At 39.5% G+C, this 17,634-nt stretch overlaps 1 protein-coding gene across 1 annotated transcript; it reads right to left on the bottom strand.

The window, feature by feature from the left end:
- Positions 1–15,946: 15,946 nt before the first annotated feature.
- Positions 15,947–17,425, bottom strand: LOC120853084 (calmodulin-1). Its single transcript, XM_040226720.1, has one exon. The coding sequence runs from the start codon at positions 17,238–17,240 to the stop codon at positions 16,791–16,793; it is 450 nt and encodes a 149-aa protein (XP_040082654.1). The 5' UTR covers positions 17,241–17,425; the 3' UTR covers positions 15,947–16,790.
- Positions 17,426–17,634: the final 209 nt, after the last annotated feature.

The following is a 17,634-nucleotide window of genomic DNA, read 5'->3' on the forward strand; positions in this document are numbered from 1 at the left end:
CTCTAGCAGTTTCCTTTTCTTAAGCAAAAGGGAAAAAGGAAAAGAACACTCTCATACAGAGGTGAATGTCACCAGAGTGAATCCCGCCATTCTGGATGTGAGGCCACTTGGAAGTAGAAGCAAGGGGGAGCGGCTCAGAGGCCCTGTGTTGCTTGGGACAGGACTCAGAGTAGGAAAACAGGAAAACAGGCATCCGAGTCCTGTCTACACTGTGCACTGGTAGCAGAAGCCAGGGCAAGATGCTTTACTCTGCCAATCCTTGCTTTGTTTATAAACATGGGATTGTGCCTATCTAAAAGGATGCTGGAAAGATTAAATGAGATGTCTGCAAGTGTCCTAAAACTGTACACAAGTAGCACTCATACTTTTTGGGACTGTATTTAATTAGCAATCGTGTGCATGTGATAAAATCACATCCTTAAAATATAGAGAAAACGACAACTATAGATCTTTTCTTGAGAATTTAAAAGAAACTAAAAAAAAATTTTTAATATCAAATCAATGTCTAACTGGCACATGGGGCTTCCCTGGTGGCTCAGAGGTTAAAGCGTCTGCCTCTAATGTGGGAGACCTGGGTTCAGTCCCTGGGTCAGGAAGATCCCCTGGAGAAGGAAATGGCAACCCACTCCAGGATTCTTGCCTGGAGAATCCCATAGACAGAGGAGCCTGGTGGGCTACAGTCCTTGGGGTTGCAAAGAGTAAGACATGACTGAGCAACTTAACTTAATAGGCACGTATAAAATAAAATATATGAATTTAATTAAATAAATCATTTAACAGGTAGTTACAATATTGTGTTTATTATGTATAAAATACTGATCTGAAATGCTTTTCTTTATTAATACTCCCAATTCCATGTATTGTTGGAAATTTTAATGCAACTCTGTACTGTAGTTTGTTCCAGTGCGATCTCTAAGTTCAATGAATATTTGACCTATAATCCTAAATTTAAAAGCAGAGACATTCCTTTGCCAGCAAGGGTCCATTTAGTCAAGGCTATGTTTTTTCCAGTGGTGATGTATGGATGTGAAAGTTCGACTGTGAAGAAAACTGAGCGCCGAAGAATTGATGCTTTTGAACTGTGGTGTTGGAGAAGACTCTTGAGAGTCCCTTGGACTGGAAGGAGATCCAACCAGTCCATCCTAAAGGAGATCAGTCCTGGGTGTTCATTGGAAGGACTGATACTAAAGCTGAAACTCCAATACTTTAGCCACCTCATGCGAAGAGTTGACTCATTGGAAAAGACTCTGATGCTGGGAGGGATTGGGGGCAGGAGAAGGGGAGGTCAGAGGATGAGATGGCTGGACAGCATCACCAACTCAATGCACATGAGTTTGAGTAAACTCCGGGAGTTGGTGATGGACAGGGAGGCCTGGCGTGCTGCAATTCATGGGGTCGCAAAAAGTCGGACATGACTGAGCAACTGAACTGAACTGAGCTGAATCCTAAATTCCTCTTTGTTCCATCAGCCTGTGCTTCAAGGGATAGTGTTCTCCTGAGGTCTAAAGTAGGCTGATTTCTAGAAGAAAATAATGAATTGAACAATGAAGCTTTTCTCCTTAGCCTCAGGAAAGATAAATTTCTAGCTGATTTCATGTCCCAGATGTTGTTCGAATAGTTTCACGTTAACTTGTTTAATAAGCACAACTAACTGCTTCCCTGGTGCCTTAGGTGGTAAAGCGTCTGCTTGCAAAACAGGAGACCAGAGTTCGATCCCTGGGTTGGGAAGATCCCCTGGAGGAGGAAATGGCAACCCACTCCAGTACTCTTGCCTGGAAAATCCCATGTACAGAGGAGCCTGGTAGGCTACAGTCCACTGGGTCGCAAAGAATCGAACATGACTGAGCGACTTCACTTTCACTTTCAACACTATGTAGTGAGACATGCTTACACTCATTTTAAAGGAGATGTTATGTGACTTTCTCCAGAGAAGGTGATGGCACCCCACTCCAGTACTCTTGCCTGGAAAATCCCATGGACGGAGGAGCCTGGTGGGCTGCAGTCCATGCAGTCGCGAAGAGTGGGACACAACTGAACGACTTCACTTTCACTTTTCACTTTCATGTGTTGGAGAAGGAAATGGCAACCCACTCCGGTGTTCTGGCCTGGAGAATCCCAGGGACTGGGAAACCTGTTGAGCTGCCGTCTATGGGGTCGCACAGAGTCGGACACGACTGAAACGACTTAGCCAGCAGCAGCAGCAGCATGTGACTTTCTCAGGTCATGTAACTAGTCAGTCATGGAGTCCAGACTGACTTCAGAGTCCTTACTTTTTCTTTTTCACTGCACAGACTTTGAACTTGTAACATATATTTCTGTAGTTCTGAATGCCTTCATTTCTTATTACTTCAGAAGTTAGGCTGATCTTTTCATGACTCCACTTCCCTTTTTTTTTTTTAATGTGGTAGTTACTCAAACAAGGAGGGGAGAATAGCTTCTCTCATGTTGCCAACTCTAGCCTAACTCCTCCTACACAATTTCTAAATGAGGAAGTAGAGAACAATATTTTAGACCCTTGTCATAGAAAGAGATATATGACTCATGATTATTTCCCTGACCTTCATCAATATAGTAACTTAAATGGACTTTTAAACTTCTTTTATTATTTAAGTTAGAAAGTAGTGAAAGTAGCCCTTTCTGAACCCCTGAATAGCTTTAACCTTAGTCTAAGTCATTATCATTTTTGCCTTCATTTGTATATGTAATAACCTCTTATTTCTCCCTTCTTCCATCCAGGTCACTTTTTAAATGTGTATGCAACACACTTGCAAAGAAATCTTATGAAGGCGAGATGATACCATTCTCACTTAAAACTCCACAGTTTGCATATCACTTAAGTAAAAATGTATCCCCTTTACTCTAAATTATTCTTCTCTTGCTATTCTCCTCTCCCTGGTTGGCTTCATTTCTGTTCCTTTGTGTTTGTCAGGACTACTCTCCCGATTCAAGGAATTGTTCCTTATTTTTTGTTCTGTCTAGAATGCGCTTCTCCCCATATTTCACTTTCTCCATATATTTCATTTTCTCTTTTTCTTCAGGTTTTAAAGTATGTCCTCAGGAATGTCTTTCCTCTCCATCTCTGCCTAAAGTGTTATATCTTCATACTGCAATTTTTCTCTCTCCTGCTTTTTTTTTTTCTGTAGAAAACATCAATATCTAATACACTACATATTTTGCTTCCTTATAGATGAAGCTTGCTTTATCCATAGCTGGAGTCTTTGCATGGAAAACAAAGACTACCATACAGTAAGAGCTTAAAAAATCATTTGCTGAATAAAGAATGAACTGTCAGGTAGGCAAATACTGAGCTGAGCTGACACACTCTAAGGCAATATATTTCCAATAAATTTGAAAAAAAAAAAAAGCAGTTTTACACATTCTGGCAAAAAAAAAAAAAGAATAATTGTTCAACTCTTATTTAAATTTTTCTTTTAATTTTTGACTGTCTTAACTGCTGCTGAGGTTGGTTGGTCCAGGGGAACACAGGGGTTGTGAGATGTGTTCATAAAACACATCAATTATCTCATCTTGGCCTATGATCATTTCTCTCTGTGCTCATCAAGTTTCACAACAGCCCAAATTACAGACTGCCTGTAAGAAAAAAAAAATATATATTATTCCCTTCATTCTATGGAAACTCCTTTAAGAAGAGTCTATTGAATGTTTCTCTAATTTTTTAACTCTGCATCTACAGTATTCCTGTCATTCTCCAAGAGCCTCACAGCCCCAAAAGAAAAGACAAAACAGACTGAGACAAAAACCAGACCTCTCTGTTTCCATGTTTATCATGCTTTCTCATGCCTTCTCAATTCTCAGCCTCTTCTCCTTGTCTTGATTTCCTTCCTCTTTATCCCATATCCCCCCTGCTCCATCTTTCCTCTCTAGCTGTAAGGACCATGTTTGCTTTGTTTACTACTGGATACACTGTCACCTCCTCTGGGGTCTGAATGTGGCAGGTGACTAATTTTGTTGACTGACATCCTTCAAGGGATCCTTCAGGGGTCAGGAAAACTTGGGTGCTGAGGTCCTTCTTTTTAGTGTTGTGCTCGTTCATGACTGAAGTAAATGTTTGCATACATGGATGTTAACTTCCTAAACTTGAAAGTTTTGAGAACAGTATTTTTTAATTTTTTTAAACAACACTCCCGGCTTTATACTTTATGATCAGTAAATATTAGCTGAGTGAAAGAACTAATGTTATAATCACATGCAAAACCCAGAAATGGCAAATGTGAAAGAGAATAAATTTTCCCATATGATAAAGCTTTAAAACTCTTCTAGATTATAACAGGAAACTTATTATAAGGCTGCCTTAAAAAAAGCCATTCTAATAACATAAGCATCTTTATGTAAAAATATCATCTTTTATGAGCATATGTGATTTTCCAAAAAGTGACTTAGTATCTAGATACTGAACACAATAAAGGAAAAGAAAAGTAGAATAAATAGAACAAAATAGAGATATGCAGAGAGGAAAAAATTAAAGCTAAAAAAATTAGAATACATGAAAATCTTAAAATGAAAAAAATAAATTATGAGGTTTCTGACCAAGAACCAAATGGATTGGATTTGACATAAGGGAAAAGTGACAATGCTTTATTTGTGGAGAAACTTTAAAAAAAAAGAGAGAGAGAGAGAGTCTCTGTCCATATTTTTTTTTTTCATTTGAAAATAAAAGGTAGAGTTGACTATATTTTAACACAATGCTAGATTTTGTATAAAACCAAAATTTATCAAAATTACTTTCTTATAATTTTTAAAAGAAAAGTTATAATTTTAATAATTTTACCCATAGAATATGAAGAGCAATGTTGTTTTAGACAAAGACTAAGCTTTATGAATCCCATGCTTTATTTCAACAATATTCATAACATTAATGTGTAAAACTCAACCCTCAGCTCATTTTCCACTGAGTACCACATGAATTATAGAAATTCTTTAGAGTAAAGAGGAAGGGTTTCTCATTGTGTAGCTTTTCAATTACACCAATTTATGGGAATGTTAGAACTATAATTTTCCATAACAATCTTTGAGCAAAAATAAATTCAAGTTCAGCTATGCTTCACACATTGTTTTAAGCGATCAAAATCATGTTCTGCTCTATTCCTGTCATCTGTCTTTTCAACACATTACCAAACACAACTTTCAATTCATTTTTATGATGAAACCTAGGACACTTCATTAGAAATCTAGGGTTTTTATTAAGTACATTTTTTTGTACTAAATTATGAGTTAGGAATTAAGGATGTAGGCAAAAATGTGATCCCACCTTGACTTCTAAGTGCTCAATTATTACTGAAAATAGAAAAATGTATACATATATAAATTGCAGTGTCACCTGATATGCATAAAGTGGTGGTAAAGCTCTTTTAAGATGGGGGAACATAAAAGTGGCTTCATGTAAATGAGATCAGAAGGTCTTTGGGGGAAGAATTTATGTTTATGTTGTTCTCTAGTACTATCAGTTGTTTTTCTGTTATTCAGTGATAGGGAGAAAGGAAACATTCTAAACAAAAATAGTTCAAAATCACTGAGTAAGAAAGAATAAATGTGAAGATTGGTGCAAGTACAGTGTGGCTGAATCTGAAGTATGGGGGAGGTGGGATCCAGAGAGCTGTCAGATGTCTGAGTAGCTAGTTAAAGGGTGAATGAGTTAAGCTTTTAATCACTGCAGTGTTACAATCAAGAAGCAAAGACAGGAAAAGCATGGGGTCTGTCTGTTCCCTTTTTCCCTATGGAGTGATACACAGGTCAAAGGTCATGTTGAGCAGAGTAGGCATGGGGGCATGGGTCATCTCACTGTTGAGGGAACCTCAATAAAAGGGTCTGGCAGTTTTACAAAACCTAAGGTAGGAGAAGAGTTAGAGGAAAGATGAAGGGAAAGAGGCTGGGATGGAAAATTACTAGATATTGAGTCAGAATGAGGAAAAAATATATGTTTAGTTCAAGACCACTGCAATAAATAAATGATGCACTGAAGTGACTCACATGAATATGTTGATTTCCAAGTTATGTTTGTACTATACATAGTTCAGTTGAGTTCAGTTCAGTCACTCAGTGGTGTCTGACTCTTTGTGACCCCATGGACTGCAGCACGCCAGGCCTCCCTGACCATCACCAACTCCTGGAGATTACTCAAACTCATGTCCACTGAGTCAGTGATGCCATCCAATCATCTCATCCTCCATCATTTTCTTCTCCTGCCTTCAGTCTTTCCCAGCATCAGGGTCTTTTCAAATGAGCCAGTTCTTCGTATTGGGGGGCCAAAGTATTGGAGTTTCAGCTTCAGCATCAGTCCTTCCAATGAACACTCAAGACTGAGCTCCTTTAGGATGGACTGGTTGGATTTCCTTGTAATCCAAGGGACTCTAAAGAATCTTCTCCAACACCACAGTTCAAAAGGATAAATTCTTCAGTACTAGCTTTCTTTATAGTCCAACTTTCACATCTATAGATGACTACAGGAAAAACCAGAGCCTTGACTGATGGACCTTTGTTGACAAAGTAATGTCTCTGCTTTTTAATATGCTGTCTAGGCTGGTCATAACTTTCCTTCCAAGGATTAAGCACCTTTTAGTTTCATGGCTGCAGTCCCCATCTGCAGTGAATTTGGAGCCACAAAAAAAGTCTGACACTGTTTCCCCATCTATTTGCCATAAAGTGATGGGACTGGATGCCATGACTTACTTTTCTGAATGTTCAGCTTTAAGCCAAATTTTTCAGTCTCCTCTTTCACTTTCATCATGAGGCTCTTTAGTTTTTATTCAGTTTTTTTGCCATAAGGATGGTGTCATCTGTATATCTGAGGTTATTGATATTTCTCCTGGCAATCTTGATTCCAGGTTGTGCTTCATCCAACCCAGCGTTGCTTATGATGTACTCTACATAGAAGTTAAATAAGCAGCCTTGACGTGAACAACCTTGATGTACTCCTTTTATATTTGGAACCAGTCTGTTGTTCGATGTCCAGTTCTAACTGTTGCTTCCTCACCTTCATACAGATTACTCAAGAGGCAGATTAGGTTGTCTGGTATTCCCATCTTTTCAGAATTTTCCACAGTTTGTTATGGTCCACACAATCAAAGGCTTTGACATAGTCAATAAAGCAGAAATATACGTTTTTCTGGAGCTCTCTTGCTTTTTCGATGATCCAGAGGATATTGGCAATTTGATCTCTGGTTCCTCTACCATTTCTAAAACCTACTTGAACATTTGGAAGGTCATGGTTCACATATTGCTGAGGCCTGGCTTGGAGAATTTTGAGCATTACTTTCCTAGCATGTGAGATGAGTGCAATTGTGCAGCAGTTTGAGCATTCCTTGGTATTGCCTTTCTTTGGGATAGAAATTAAAATGACCTTTTCCAGTCCTGTGGCCACTGCTGAGTTTTCCAAATTAGCTGGCATATGGAGTGCAGCACTTTCACAGCAGCATCTTTTAGGAATTAAAATAGCTCAACTGGAATTCCATCACCTCCTCTAGCTTTGTTCATAGTGATACTTCCTAAGGCCCACTTGACTTCACATTCCAGGATGTCTGGCTCTAGTCGAGAAGATCTTTTTTGTACAGTTCTTCTGTGTATTCTTGCTACCTCTTCTTAATAAGTTCTGTTTCTGTTAGGTCCATACCATTTCTGTCCTTTATTGAGCCCATCTTTGCATGAAATATTCCCTTGGTATCTCTAATTTTTTGAAGAGATCTCTAGTCTTTCCCGTTCTACTGTTCACCTCTATTTCTTGCACTGATCACTGAGGAAGGCTTTCTTATCTCTCCTTGCTATTATTTGGAAATCTCCATTCAAATGGGTATATTTTACCTTTTCTTCTTTCTCTTTAGCTTCTCTTCTTTTCTCAGCTATTTGTAAGGCCTCCTCAGACAGCCATTTTGCTTTTTTGCATTTCTTTTTCTTGGGTATGGTCTTGATCCCTGTCTCCTATACAATGTCAGGAACCTCTGTCCATAGTTTATCAGGCACTCTGTCTATCAGATCTAGTCCCTCAAACTATTTCCCAATTCTGCTGTATAATCCTAAAAGATTTGATTTAGGTCATACCTGAATGGTCTAGTGGTTTTCCCTACTTTCTTCAATTTAAGTATGAATTTGGCAATAAGGAATTCATGGTCTGAGCCACAGTCAGCTCCCAAATTCTTTTTGCTGACGGTATAGAGCTTCCCCATCTTTGGCTCTGTTCAGTTCAGTTGCTGAGTCGTGTCCGACTCTTTGCAACCCCATGAATCAAAGCACACCAGACCTCCGTGTCCATCACCAACTCCCGGAGTTCAACGAAACTCATGTGCATCGAGTCAGGGATGCCATCCAGCTATCTCATCCTCATCTTCTTGGCCTCCTGCCCCCATTCTTTTCCAATGAGTCAACTCTTTGCATAGGTGGCCAAAGTATTAGAGTTCCAGTTTCAGCATCAGTCCTTCCAATGAACACCCAGAACTGGTCTCCTTTAGCATGGACTGGTTGGATCTCCTGGCAGTCCAAGGGACTTGCAAGAGTCTTCTCCAACACCGCAGTTCAAAAGGATCAATTCTTCAGTGTTCAGCTTTCTTCACAGTCCAACTCTCGCATCTATACATGACTACTTGAAAAACCATATCCTTGACTAGACAGACCTTTGTTGGCAAAGTGATATCTCTGCTTTTTAATATGCTATCTAGGTTGGTCATAACTTTTCTTCCAAGGAGTAAGTGTCTTAATTTCATGGCTGCAATCACCATCTGAAGTGATTTTGCAGCCCCCAAAATAATTCTGACACTATTTCCACTGTTTCCCCATCTATTTGCCATGAGTGATGGGACCAGATACCATGATCTTCATTTTCTGAATGTTGCGCTTTAAGCCAACTTTTTCACTCTCCTCTTTCAATTTCATCAAGAGGCTTTTTAGTTCCTCTTCACTTTCTGCCATAAGGGTGGTGTCATCCGCATATCTGAGATTACTGATATTTCTCCTGGCAATCTTGATTCCAACATGTGCTTCTTCCAGCCCAGCATTTCTCATGATGTACTCAGCATCTAAGTTAAATAAGCAGGGTGACAATATACAACCTTGTTGTAATCCTTTTCCTATTTGGAACCAGTCAGTTGTTCCATGTCCAGTTTTGACTGTTGCTTCTTGACCTGCATGCAGGTTTCGCAAGAGGCAGGTCAGGTGGTCTGGTATTCCCATCTCTTTCAGAATTTTCCACAGTTTATTGTGATCCAAACAGTCAAAGGTTTTGGCATAGTCAATAAAGCAGAAATAGATGTTTTTCTAGAACTCTCTTGCTTTTTTGATGTTCCAACGGATGTTTGCAATTTGAACTCTGGTTCCTCTGCCTTTCCTAAAACCTGCTTGAACATCTGGAATTTCACTGTCCCCATATTGCTGAAGCCTGGCTTGGAGAATTTTGAACATTACTTTGCTAGCGTGTGATTTTGAGTGCAATTGTGCGGTGGTTTGAGCATTCTTTGGCATTGCCTTTCTTTGGGATTGGAATGAAAACTGACCTTTTCCAGTCCTGTGGCCAATGCTGAGTTTTCCAAGTTTGCCAGCATATTGAGTGCAGCAGTTTGACAGCATCATCTTTCAGGATTTCAAATAGGTCAACTGGGATTCCATCACCTCCACTAGCTTTTTTCTTAGTGATGCTTTCTAAGGCCCACTTGACTTCACTTTACAGGATGTCTGGCCCTAGGTAAATGGTCACACTATCATGATTATCTGGGTCGTGAAGATCTTTTTTGTGCTGTTCTTCTGTGCATTCTTGCCATTTCTTCTTATATCTTTTGCTTCTGTTAGGTCCCTACCATTTCTGTTCTTTATTGATCCCATCTTTGCATGAAATGTTCCTTTGATATATCTAATTTTCTTGAAGAGATCTCTAGTCTTTCCCATTCTGTTGTTTTCCTCTATTTGTTTGCACTGATCACTGAGGAAGGCTTTCTTATCTCTCCTTGCTATTCTTTGGAACTCTGCATTCAAATGGGAATATCTTTCCTTTTCTCCTTTGCTTTTCACTTCTCTTCTTTTCACAGCTATTTTTAAAGCCTCCTCAGACAGCTGTTTTGCTTTTTTGCATTTCTTTTCCATGGGGATGGTCTTGATCCCTGTCTCCTGTACAATGTCATGAACGTCCATCTATAGTTCATCAGGTACTCTATCAGATCTAGGCCCTTCAATCTATTTCTCACTTCCACTGTATAATCATAAAGGATTTGATTTAGGTCATACCTGAATGGTCTAGTGGTTTTCCCTACTTTCTTCAATTTAAGTCTGAATTTGGCAATAAGGAGTTCATGATTTGAGCCACAATCAGCTCCTGGGCTTGTTTCTGCTGACTGTGTAGAGCTTCTCCATTGTGGCTGCAAAGAATATAATCATTCTGATTTCGGTGTTGACCATCTGGTGATGTCCATGTGTAGAGTCTTCTCTTGTGGTATTGGAAGAGGGTGTTTGATATGACCAGTGCTTTCTCTTGGCAGAACTGTATTAGCTTTTGTCCTGCTTCATTCTGTATGCCAGGGCAAAATTTGCCTGTTACTCCAGGTGTTTCTTGACTTCCTACTTTTGCATTCCAGTCCCCTATAATGAAAAGGACATCTTTTCTGGGTGTTAGTTCTAAAAGGTCTTGTAGGTCTTCATAAAACCGTTCAACTTTAGCTTCTTCAGCATTACGGGTTGGGGCATAGGCTTGGATCACAGTGATATTGAATGGTTTACCTTGGAAACGAAGAGAGATCATTCTGTCATTTTTGAGATGGCATCCAAGTACTGCATTTCAGACTCTTTTGTTGACCATGATGGCCACTCCATTTTTTTCTAAGGGAATACTACTCACAGTAGTAGATATAATGGTCATCTGAGTTAAATTCCATTACAGTCCATTTTAGTTTGATGATTCCTAGAATTTTGACGCTCACTCTTGTCATCTCCTGTTTGACCACTTCTAATTTGCCTTGATTCATGGACCTAACATTCCAGGATCCTATGCAATATTGCTATTTAGCAAATCAGACCTTGCTTCTATCACCAGTCAATCCATAACTGAGTATTGCTTTGGCTCCTTCCCTTCATTCTTTCTGGAGTTATTTCTCCACTGATCTCCTGTAGCATATTGCTCATCTACTGACCTGGGGAGTTCCTCTTTCAGAATCCTGTTATTTTGCCTTTTCATACTGTTCATGGGGTTGTCAAGGCAAGAATACTGAAGTGGTTTGCCATTCCCTTCTCCAGTGGACCACATTCTGTCAGACGTCTACACCATGACTCACCTGTCTTGGGTGGCCCTACAAGGCATGGTTCATAGTTTTATTGAGTTAGACAAGGCTGTGTTCCATGTGATTAGATTGGTTAGTTTTATGTTACTGTGGTTTCTTTCTGTCTGCCTTCTGATGCTTTCTCTCAGTGCCTACCATCTTATTGCATTTTCTCTGACCTTGGATGTAGGGTATCTCCTCACAGCCCCTGCTCATGACCTTGGACGTGGGGTATCTCCTCCAGTCCTTGCTCCTGTAGTATACTGGTGTCTGTTAAGTGTGGAATAGAATTTATGTCTAAAAAATAATGTCCACACCTTTATTTAAATAAAACTCTTTATTGCTAGCAAGTTCTAATCATATCTGAACTTTCAGGAGGTCATAATATTTTGTAATAATAACATCAAAAATGTATTGATCAGAGAAAGTGATCAAGCAAAGTCCCTCAGTCATGTCCGACTCTTTGCAACCCCATGGACTTTAGCCTACCAGGCTCCTCTGTCCAAGGGATTTTCCAGGCAATAGTACTGGAGTGGATTGCCATTTCCTTCTCCAGGGGATCTTCCTAACCCAGGGATCGAACCCAGGTCTCCCACATTGTAGACAGACGCTTTACCATCTGAGCCACCAGGAAAGTCCTCCCATATCAAATATAAAAGTAATGAAAAAGTTTGAAATATTTGGGAATTTATGAAAAAGTGATATAGAGAAACGAAGTGAGCAAGTGCTTTTGGAAAAATTGTGCTGATAGACCTGCTGGACACAGGGTTGCCACAGATCTTCAATTTATTAAAAAAAAAAAAAGGAATATCTACAAAGAACAATAAACTGAAGTTCAATAGAACAAGGTATTCCTTACAGTATTAGGTTTGTTTTTTCCCTGTATTTATACTTACTGTTGTCTCTTCTTTTCCATTAAGTAATGGTTGTTAAGTGTGGAATTGAGGTCCAGAGTTTCAATGTATTATTTAAGGATTCCTATTTGATATTTCTTTCCTCCTAGAACTTCTTTCAGTCTATGACATGGAAATAGTAGGATCAGTAGAGTTTTTGTATAATATTAGGGCTCTGAGATCCATTGCATACTTGGCTCTCTAGATACTTTTTCTTCAGTTGAAATGATTAAATATATTTCAATCAGGATATTGTATTTATTTTAAAAAGCATCAGGGTTACAAGTGTTACACCCTAATTTATCACAAGTCAATGTGTTTAATCATGAGTTGATATATTTATACATTAATTCACATTTGAAGAAATATTATTGACTAGTAATAGTCTAAAAGTATAGCATATAATTTTAGAGTTGCTATGGTAAATTGTTTTCTTGGAAAATCCAATAGATGTGTGGAAACTTGCAGTGGTTGCTTATCAGCTTTTGGAGAAATAGCACCACATCTTATTTTTTAAAAATTATGTTTATTCATTGACTTTATTGTAATTGGTCATACATTTTCTATATGAAGTATTTTCAGTTAACATCAATTGAAAATAAAACACAAATCTTAGTAATTAATGTCAGTAAAAAATAATATTAGAGATTTTTATTTCCCTAGTTATCTATAAAGTATTTATTGTTAAAATATTTTATAAGGAATTTAAAAGTCTGAAAAATAAAAACTATGTACATTTTTTTTTTCTAAAAAAAGAAAGAGAGAGCTGTCTTCTGATTGGAATTGTTGTCAGGGTCATACTATGGACTAGCCAAGGTGATATATAGAGTTTTGGTTACATTAGTAGTTTGATAAGTATACAAACATTTTAGCAGCCTAAAACAATTGTTTAATAGCTCATAATTCTTTGGTTAAGGAACTTGTTCTGAGCTTAGCTGGTTATTCCTCTGTTGGACTTGCCTAGTTCATTTGTGTAGCTGAATTTATCTGCTTGGTCAGCTAGTACCTTGTTGGTCTTGGATGACCTTACTTATGTGTCATGGTTGCCTTCAGTTACTTCACATGGTAGTTGCATTTCAAAAGTATAAGAGAGGATGAACCCTGTAAGCAAGCACTCTTCAGGTTTCTAGCTGTATTGCATTGATATGACCCTGTTGGCCAAAGCAAGTTTCAAGATCAGATTTAGAATATGTGGGAAGAAATGCCCAAGGGCATAGATGCAAAAAAGAGAAATTTGATATCATTCTGCAAACAGTTTGTTTCCTGTCATTCTCTGGCTGCATTAATTTAAATCTTTCATGGAGAAAATATATCAACCTCCTCCCTAAGTTGAATCTCCTAATGTCATCCATCTAAATCAAGTTCAGATGCAGATAAAATTTCTTGAATGAGTCTCCTCAGTGAGCTTTCTAGTGTGGCTGTATTTCACATGGTGGCTAGTTTTGAACAAATCCAAGACAGGGAAGGTCCCAATGCATGAGAACTTTAGAATTTCTGCTTATGTTATGTTTGCTAAAGTCCTGTTGCCCAAGGAAATCACAAGGCCAAATCCAAAGACAGTGGAAGAGCCAGCTATTCAAAAATGAGGATAAAGAGGTAAATTATGGTGACAGTTTTGTTATGGTGAAGGAGGAGGAAGCAGGGGGAATCAGCTGGGTAAAACCATGATCTTCGAGGACTGTATTGTGAATATCCTTTGTGTATCATCATTTTAATGCATGTAAGATATTTTTGGACACTTCATGCTTCTATAAGTACCCTTAAAAATAAAGTAGTAAAATTATATTTTTTAAGAGGAATTTTAGATGTGAAAAGGGCAGTTTCTTTTTCGATATTATATTACGAGAGATGTACCTTTTTTTAATATTCTTTTTTCTCTTGCTTGCTGATGCCTTATGTCATCACATAGCAACAATGACACCATGTATTCCACAATTTAGGACACATAAAATTTCCCCTGAGTAGTTATCTAGAGTACCAGTTTGTATATAGTCCCAGTGCAGACCTTGAGTTTCCTTTTTAACATACTCACAGATGCAGCAAAATCAGTGCAGCATTTGCCTAAGCAAAATGAAAAGACAATATATGAAAATAGAGAAAATATTTGCAAATATTATCAGATAAGAGGTTAATATCCAACATTTATAAAGAACTCTTCAAACTCAATTGAAAAACAAACAATCCAATTAAAAATGAGAAATTGATTAGATTTTTTTTCCAAAGAAGATATTCAGATTATCAAAAGGTACTTGAAATAGTGCTCTAATCATCAGGGAAATGCAATTTAAAACCAATATGAGATATTTACACATGACAGGATTCTGTCATGTGTAAATATCTCATATTGGTTTTAATTACTTTGCTGACTAAGGTCCGTCTAGTCAAGACTATGGTTTTTCCAGCAGTCATGTATGGATGTGAGAGTTGGACTGTCAAGAAGACTGAGCGCTAAAGAATTGATGCTTTAGAACTGTGGTGTTGGAGAAGACTCTTGAGAGTCCCTTGGACGGCAAGGAGATCCAACCAGTCCATTCTGAAGGAGATCAACCCTGGGATCTCTTTGGAAGGAACGATGCTTGAAACTCCAGTACTTTGACCACCTCATGCGAAGAATTGACTCATTGGAAAAGACTTTGATACTGGGAGGGATTGGGGGCAGGAGGAGAAGGGGACGACCAAGGATGAGATGGCTGGATGGCATCACGGACTCGATGGATGAGAGTCTGAGTGAACTCTGGGCGTTGGTGATGGACAGGGAGGCCTGGCGTGCTGTGATTCATGGGGTTGCAAAGAGTTGGACACGACTGAGTGACTGAAATGAACTGAACTGAACTGAACTGAGGATGACTATTATAAAAAAGAAAAAAAGATAATGAATGTTGGTAAGCATGAGGTAAAAAAGGGACCTCAGTGTACTGTTGGTGGGAAGGTACATTGCTACAGTCATTTTGAAAAACAATGTGGAGGTTTCTCAAAAACTTAAAAATATGATCCAGCAATTCTGCCTATGGGTCTCCATAAGGGAAGCAATAAGACTAGCTCAAAAATGTATATTAAATCTCCACATTTATTGCAGCATAATTTACAACACCCTGCTTATTTAACATATGCAGAGTACATCATGAGAAATGCTGGGCTGGTAGAAGCAGAGATGGGATCAAGATTGCCAGGAGAAATATCAATAACCTCAGATATGCAGATGACACCACCCTTATGGCAGAAAGTGAAGAGGAACTAAAAAGCCTCTTGATGAAAATAAAAGAGGAGAGTGAAAAAGTTGGCTTAAAGCTCAACATTCAGAAAACAAAGATCATGGCATTTGGTCCCATCACTTCATGGGAAATAGATGGGGAAACAGTGGAAACAGTGTCAGACTTTATTTTTCTGGGCTCCAAAATCACTGCAGATGGTGATTGCAGCCATGGAATTAAAAGACGCTTATTCCTTGGATGGAAAGTTATGACCAACCTAGATAGCATATTCAAAAACAGAGACATCCGTTTCTCAAATGATATTAAACATGTTTCAATGCCACTACCCAAATCATCCCACCCTCTCCCTGTCCCACAGAGTCAAAAATCTGTTCTGTACACAATACAGTATTGTAAAGTAAAAAAAAAAAAAAAAAAAAAAAAAGCAGAGACATTACTTTGTCAACAAAGGTCTGTCTAGTCAAGGCTATGGTTTTTCCAGTGGTCATGTATGGATGTGAGAGTTGGACTGTCAAGAAAGCTGAGTGCTGAAGAATTGATGCTTTTGTTTTTTTTTTTTTTTTTTTATTAAATTTAATGGTTTTTTATTGGAAAAAAAAAAAAAAAAAAGACTAGCATTTACAACTTGGAATGGACGTAAATTGTAAATTTCTTGAACAGCAATGTTGATGGTTGTGCTGAAGTCCACAGCCACAGCCTACTCTGCCGGCTCCAAGTCATGGTTCGGAAGGTTTTAAAAACAGAGAGTCCAAAGATGCTCCCTTGATAAAAGTTTCTTTTTAAAAATTTGTATGAATGGTGATAGCCTGACACCCATTCCTCTCAGCACAACGCGGACAACGCTGCAGACACAGACAGGCACGCGGCCAGCGTGCGTCACGGTCGCCAGGGGGCGTTAGAGGCGCCTGCCCTGCAGCAGGGGAGCTCCGCCTGGACAGTGACCCACACAGCATCCTGAGGCGAACCAATTTTAAATGCCTCTTCTCAGTAAACCAGCTACGACAATTTACACTAACAATTTGAACTAGAACCCCTCTGAGTAGGTTTTGAATTTGTTTTTTTTCACTTTTTCATTTTTAATACAAACGCCTGACTGTGCTCAATTGTCAAGCTGCATGCATGAAAACCTGGCCAGCCCAACAGTGTCATTAATCATGAGCAGGTGGATCTGCCAGGAGTCCACGAGGTGCTTCCTCACTGTTAAGGTAGGACAAGTATTTATACCGGAAAACTGATGCGTAGCTTCATCTTTAGGGGACAGGACCACCAACCGATACATGCAGATTGTGTGTGTGTGGACAGAAGGTACTTCTGACATTCAGTTTTGCTATATAGAAACAGAATGAGTAAATGAACTTTTTTTTTTTTTTTTGCAAGAGGTAAGTAAAAGATTCAATTTGATTCTTCTAGAGGGGGAAAAAGGAGTTGAAAGTAGGTCTTCATTTTGCAGTCATCATCTGTACGAACTCTTCGTAGTTGACCTGCCCGTCCCCATCGATGTCGGCTTCTCTGATCATCTCGTCGACCTCCTCATCCGTCAGCTTCTCTCCCAGGTTTGTCATGACGTGGCGGAGCTCTGCGGCGCTGATGTAGCCGTTGCCGTCCTTGTCAAAGACTCGGAATGCCTCGCGGATTTCTTCTTCACTGTCGGTGTCTTTCATTTTTCTAGCCATCATAGTCAAAAATTCTGGGAAGTCAATGGTGCCATTACCATCAGCGTCCACCTCGTTGATCATGTCCTGCAATTCGGCTTCTGTTGGGTTCTGGCCCAACGACCTCATGACGGTTCCAAGTTCCTTGGTTGTGATGGTGCCATCACCATCTTTGTCAAATAGGGAGAAAGCTTCCTTGAATTCAGCAATCTGCTCTTCGGTCAGCTGATCAGCCATGGTGCGAGCGAGGCAGGGAGGCCGAGAGAGCGAGGGTGGCCGCGCCGGGGCCGGGACCGCAGGGCGCCTCCGCTACAGCTGCTTCTGGGGCCCCGTGTGCGCTGAGCGCTGTGCCGTCGCCGACCGCCGCCGCCGCCAACTGCGCTAACGGCTCCGCGCCTCCCAGGCTCCCAGCACCGCCGCCGCCGAATTGATGCTTTTGAACTGTGGCATTGGAGACGACTCTTGAGAGTCCTTTGGACTTCAAGGAGATCCAACCAGTCCATTCTGAAGGAGATCAGTCCTGGGTGTTCTTTGGAAGGACTGATACTAAAGCTGAAACTCCAATACTTTGGCCACCTCATGTGACGAGTTGACTCTTTGGGAAAGACCCTGATGCTGGGAGGGACTGGGG

Source organism: Oryx dammah, unplaced genomic scaffold, assembly GCF_014754425.2.
Source record: "Oryx dammah isolate SB20612 unplaced genomic scaffold, SCBI_Odam_1.1 HiC_scaffold_2, whole genome shotgun sequence".
Lineage (NCBI taxonomy): Eukaryota > Metazoa > Chordata > Mammalia > Artiodactyla > Bovidae > Oryx > Oryx dammah.

What these genes read in the sequence shown, in the direction of transcription:
- LOC120853084 (XM_040226720.1), bottom strand. Translation starts at nt 17,240, where the DNA reads ATGGCTGATCAGCTGACCGAAGAGCAGATTGCTGAATTCAAGGAAGCT.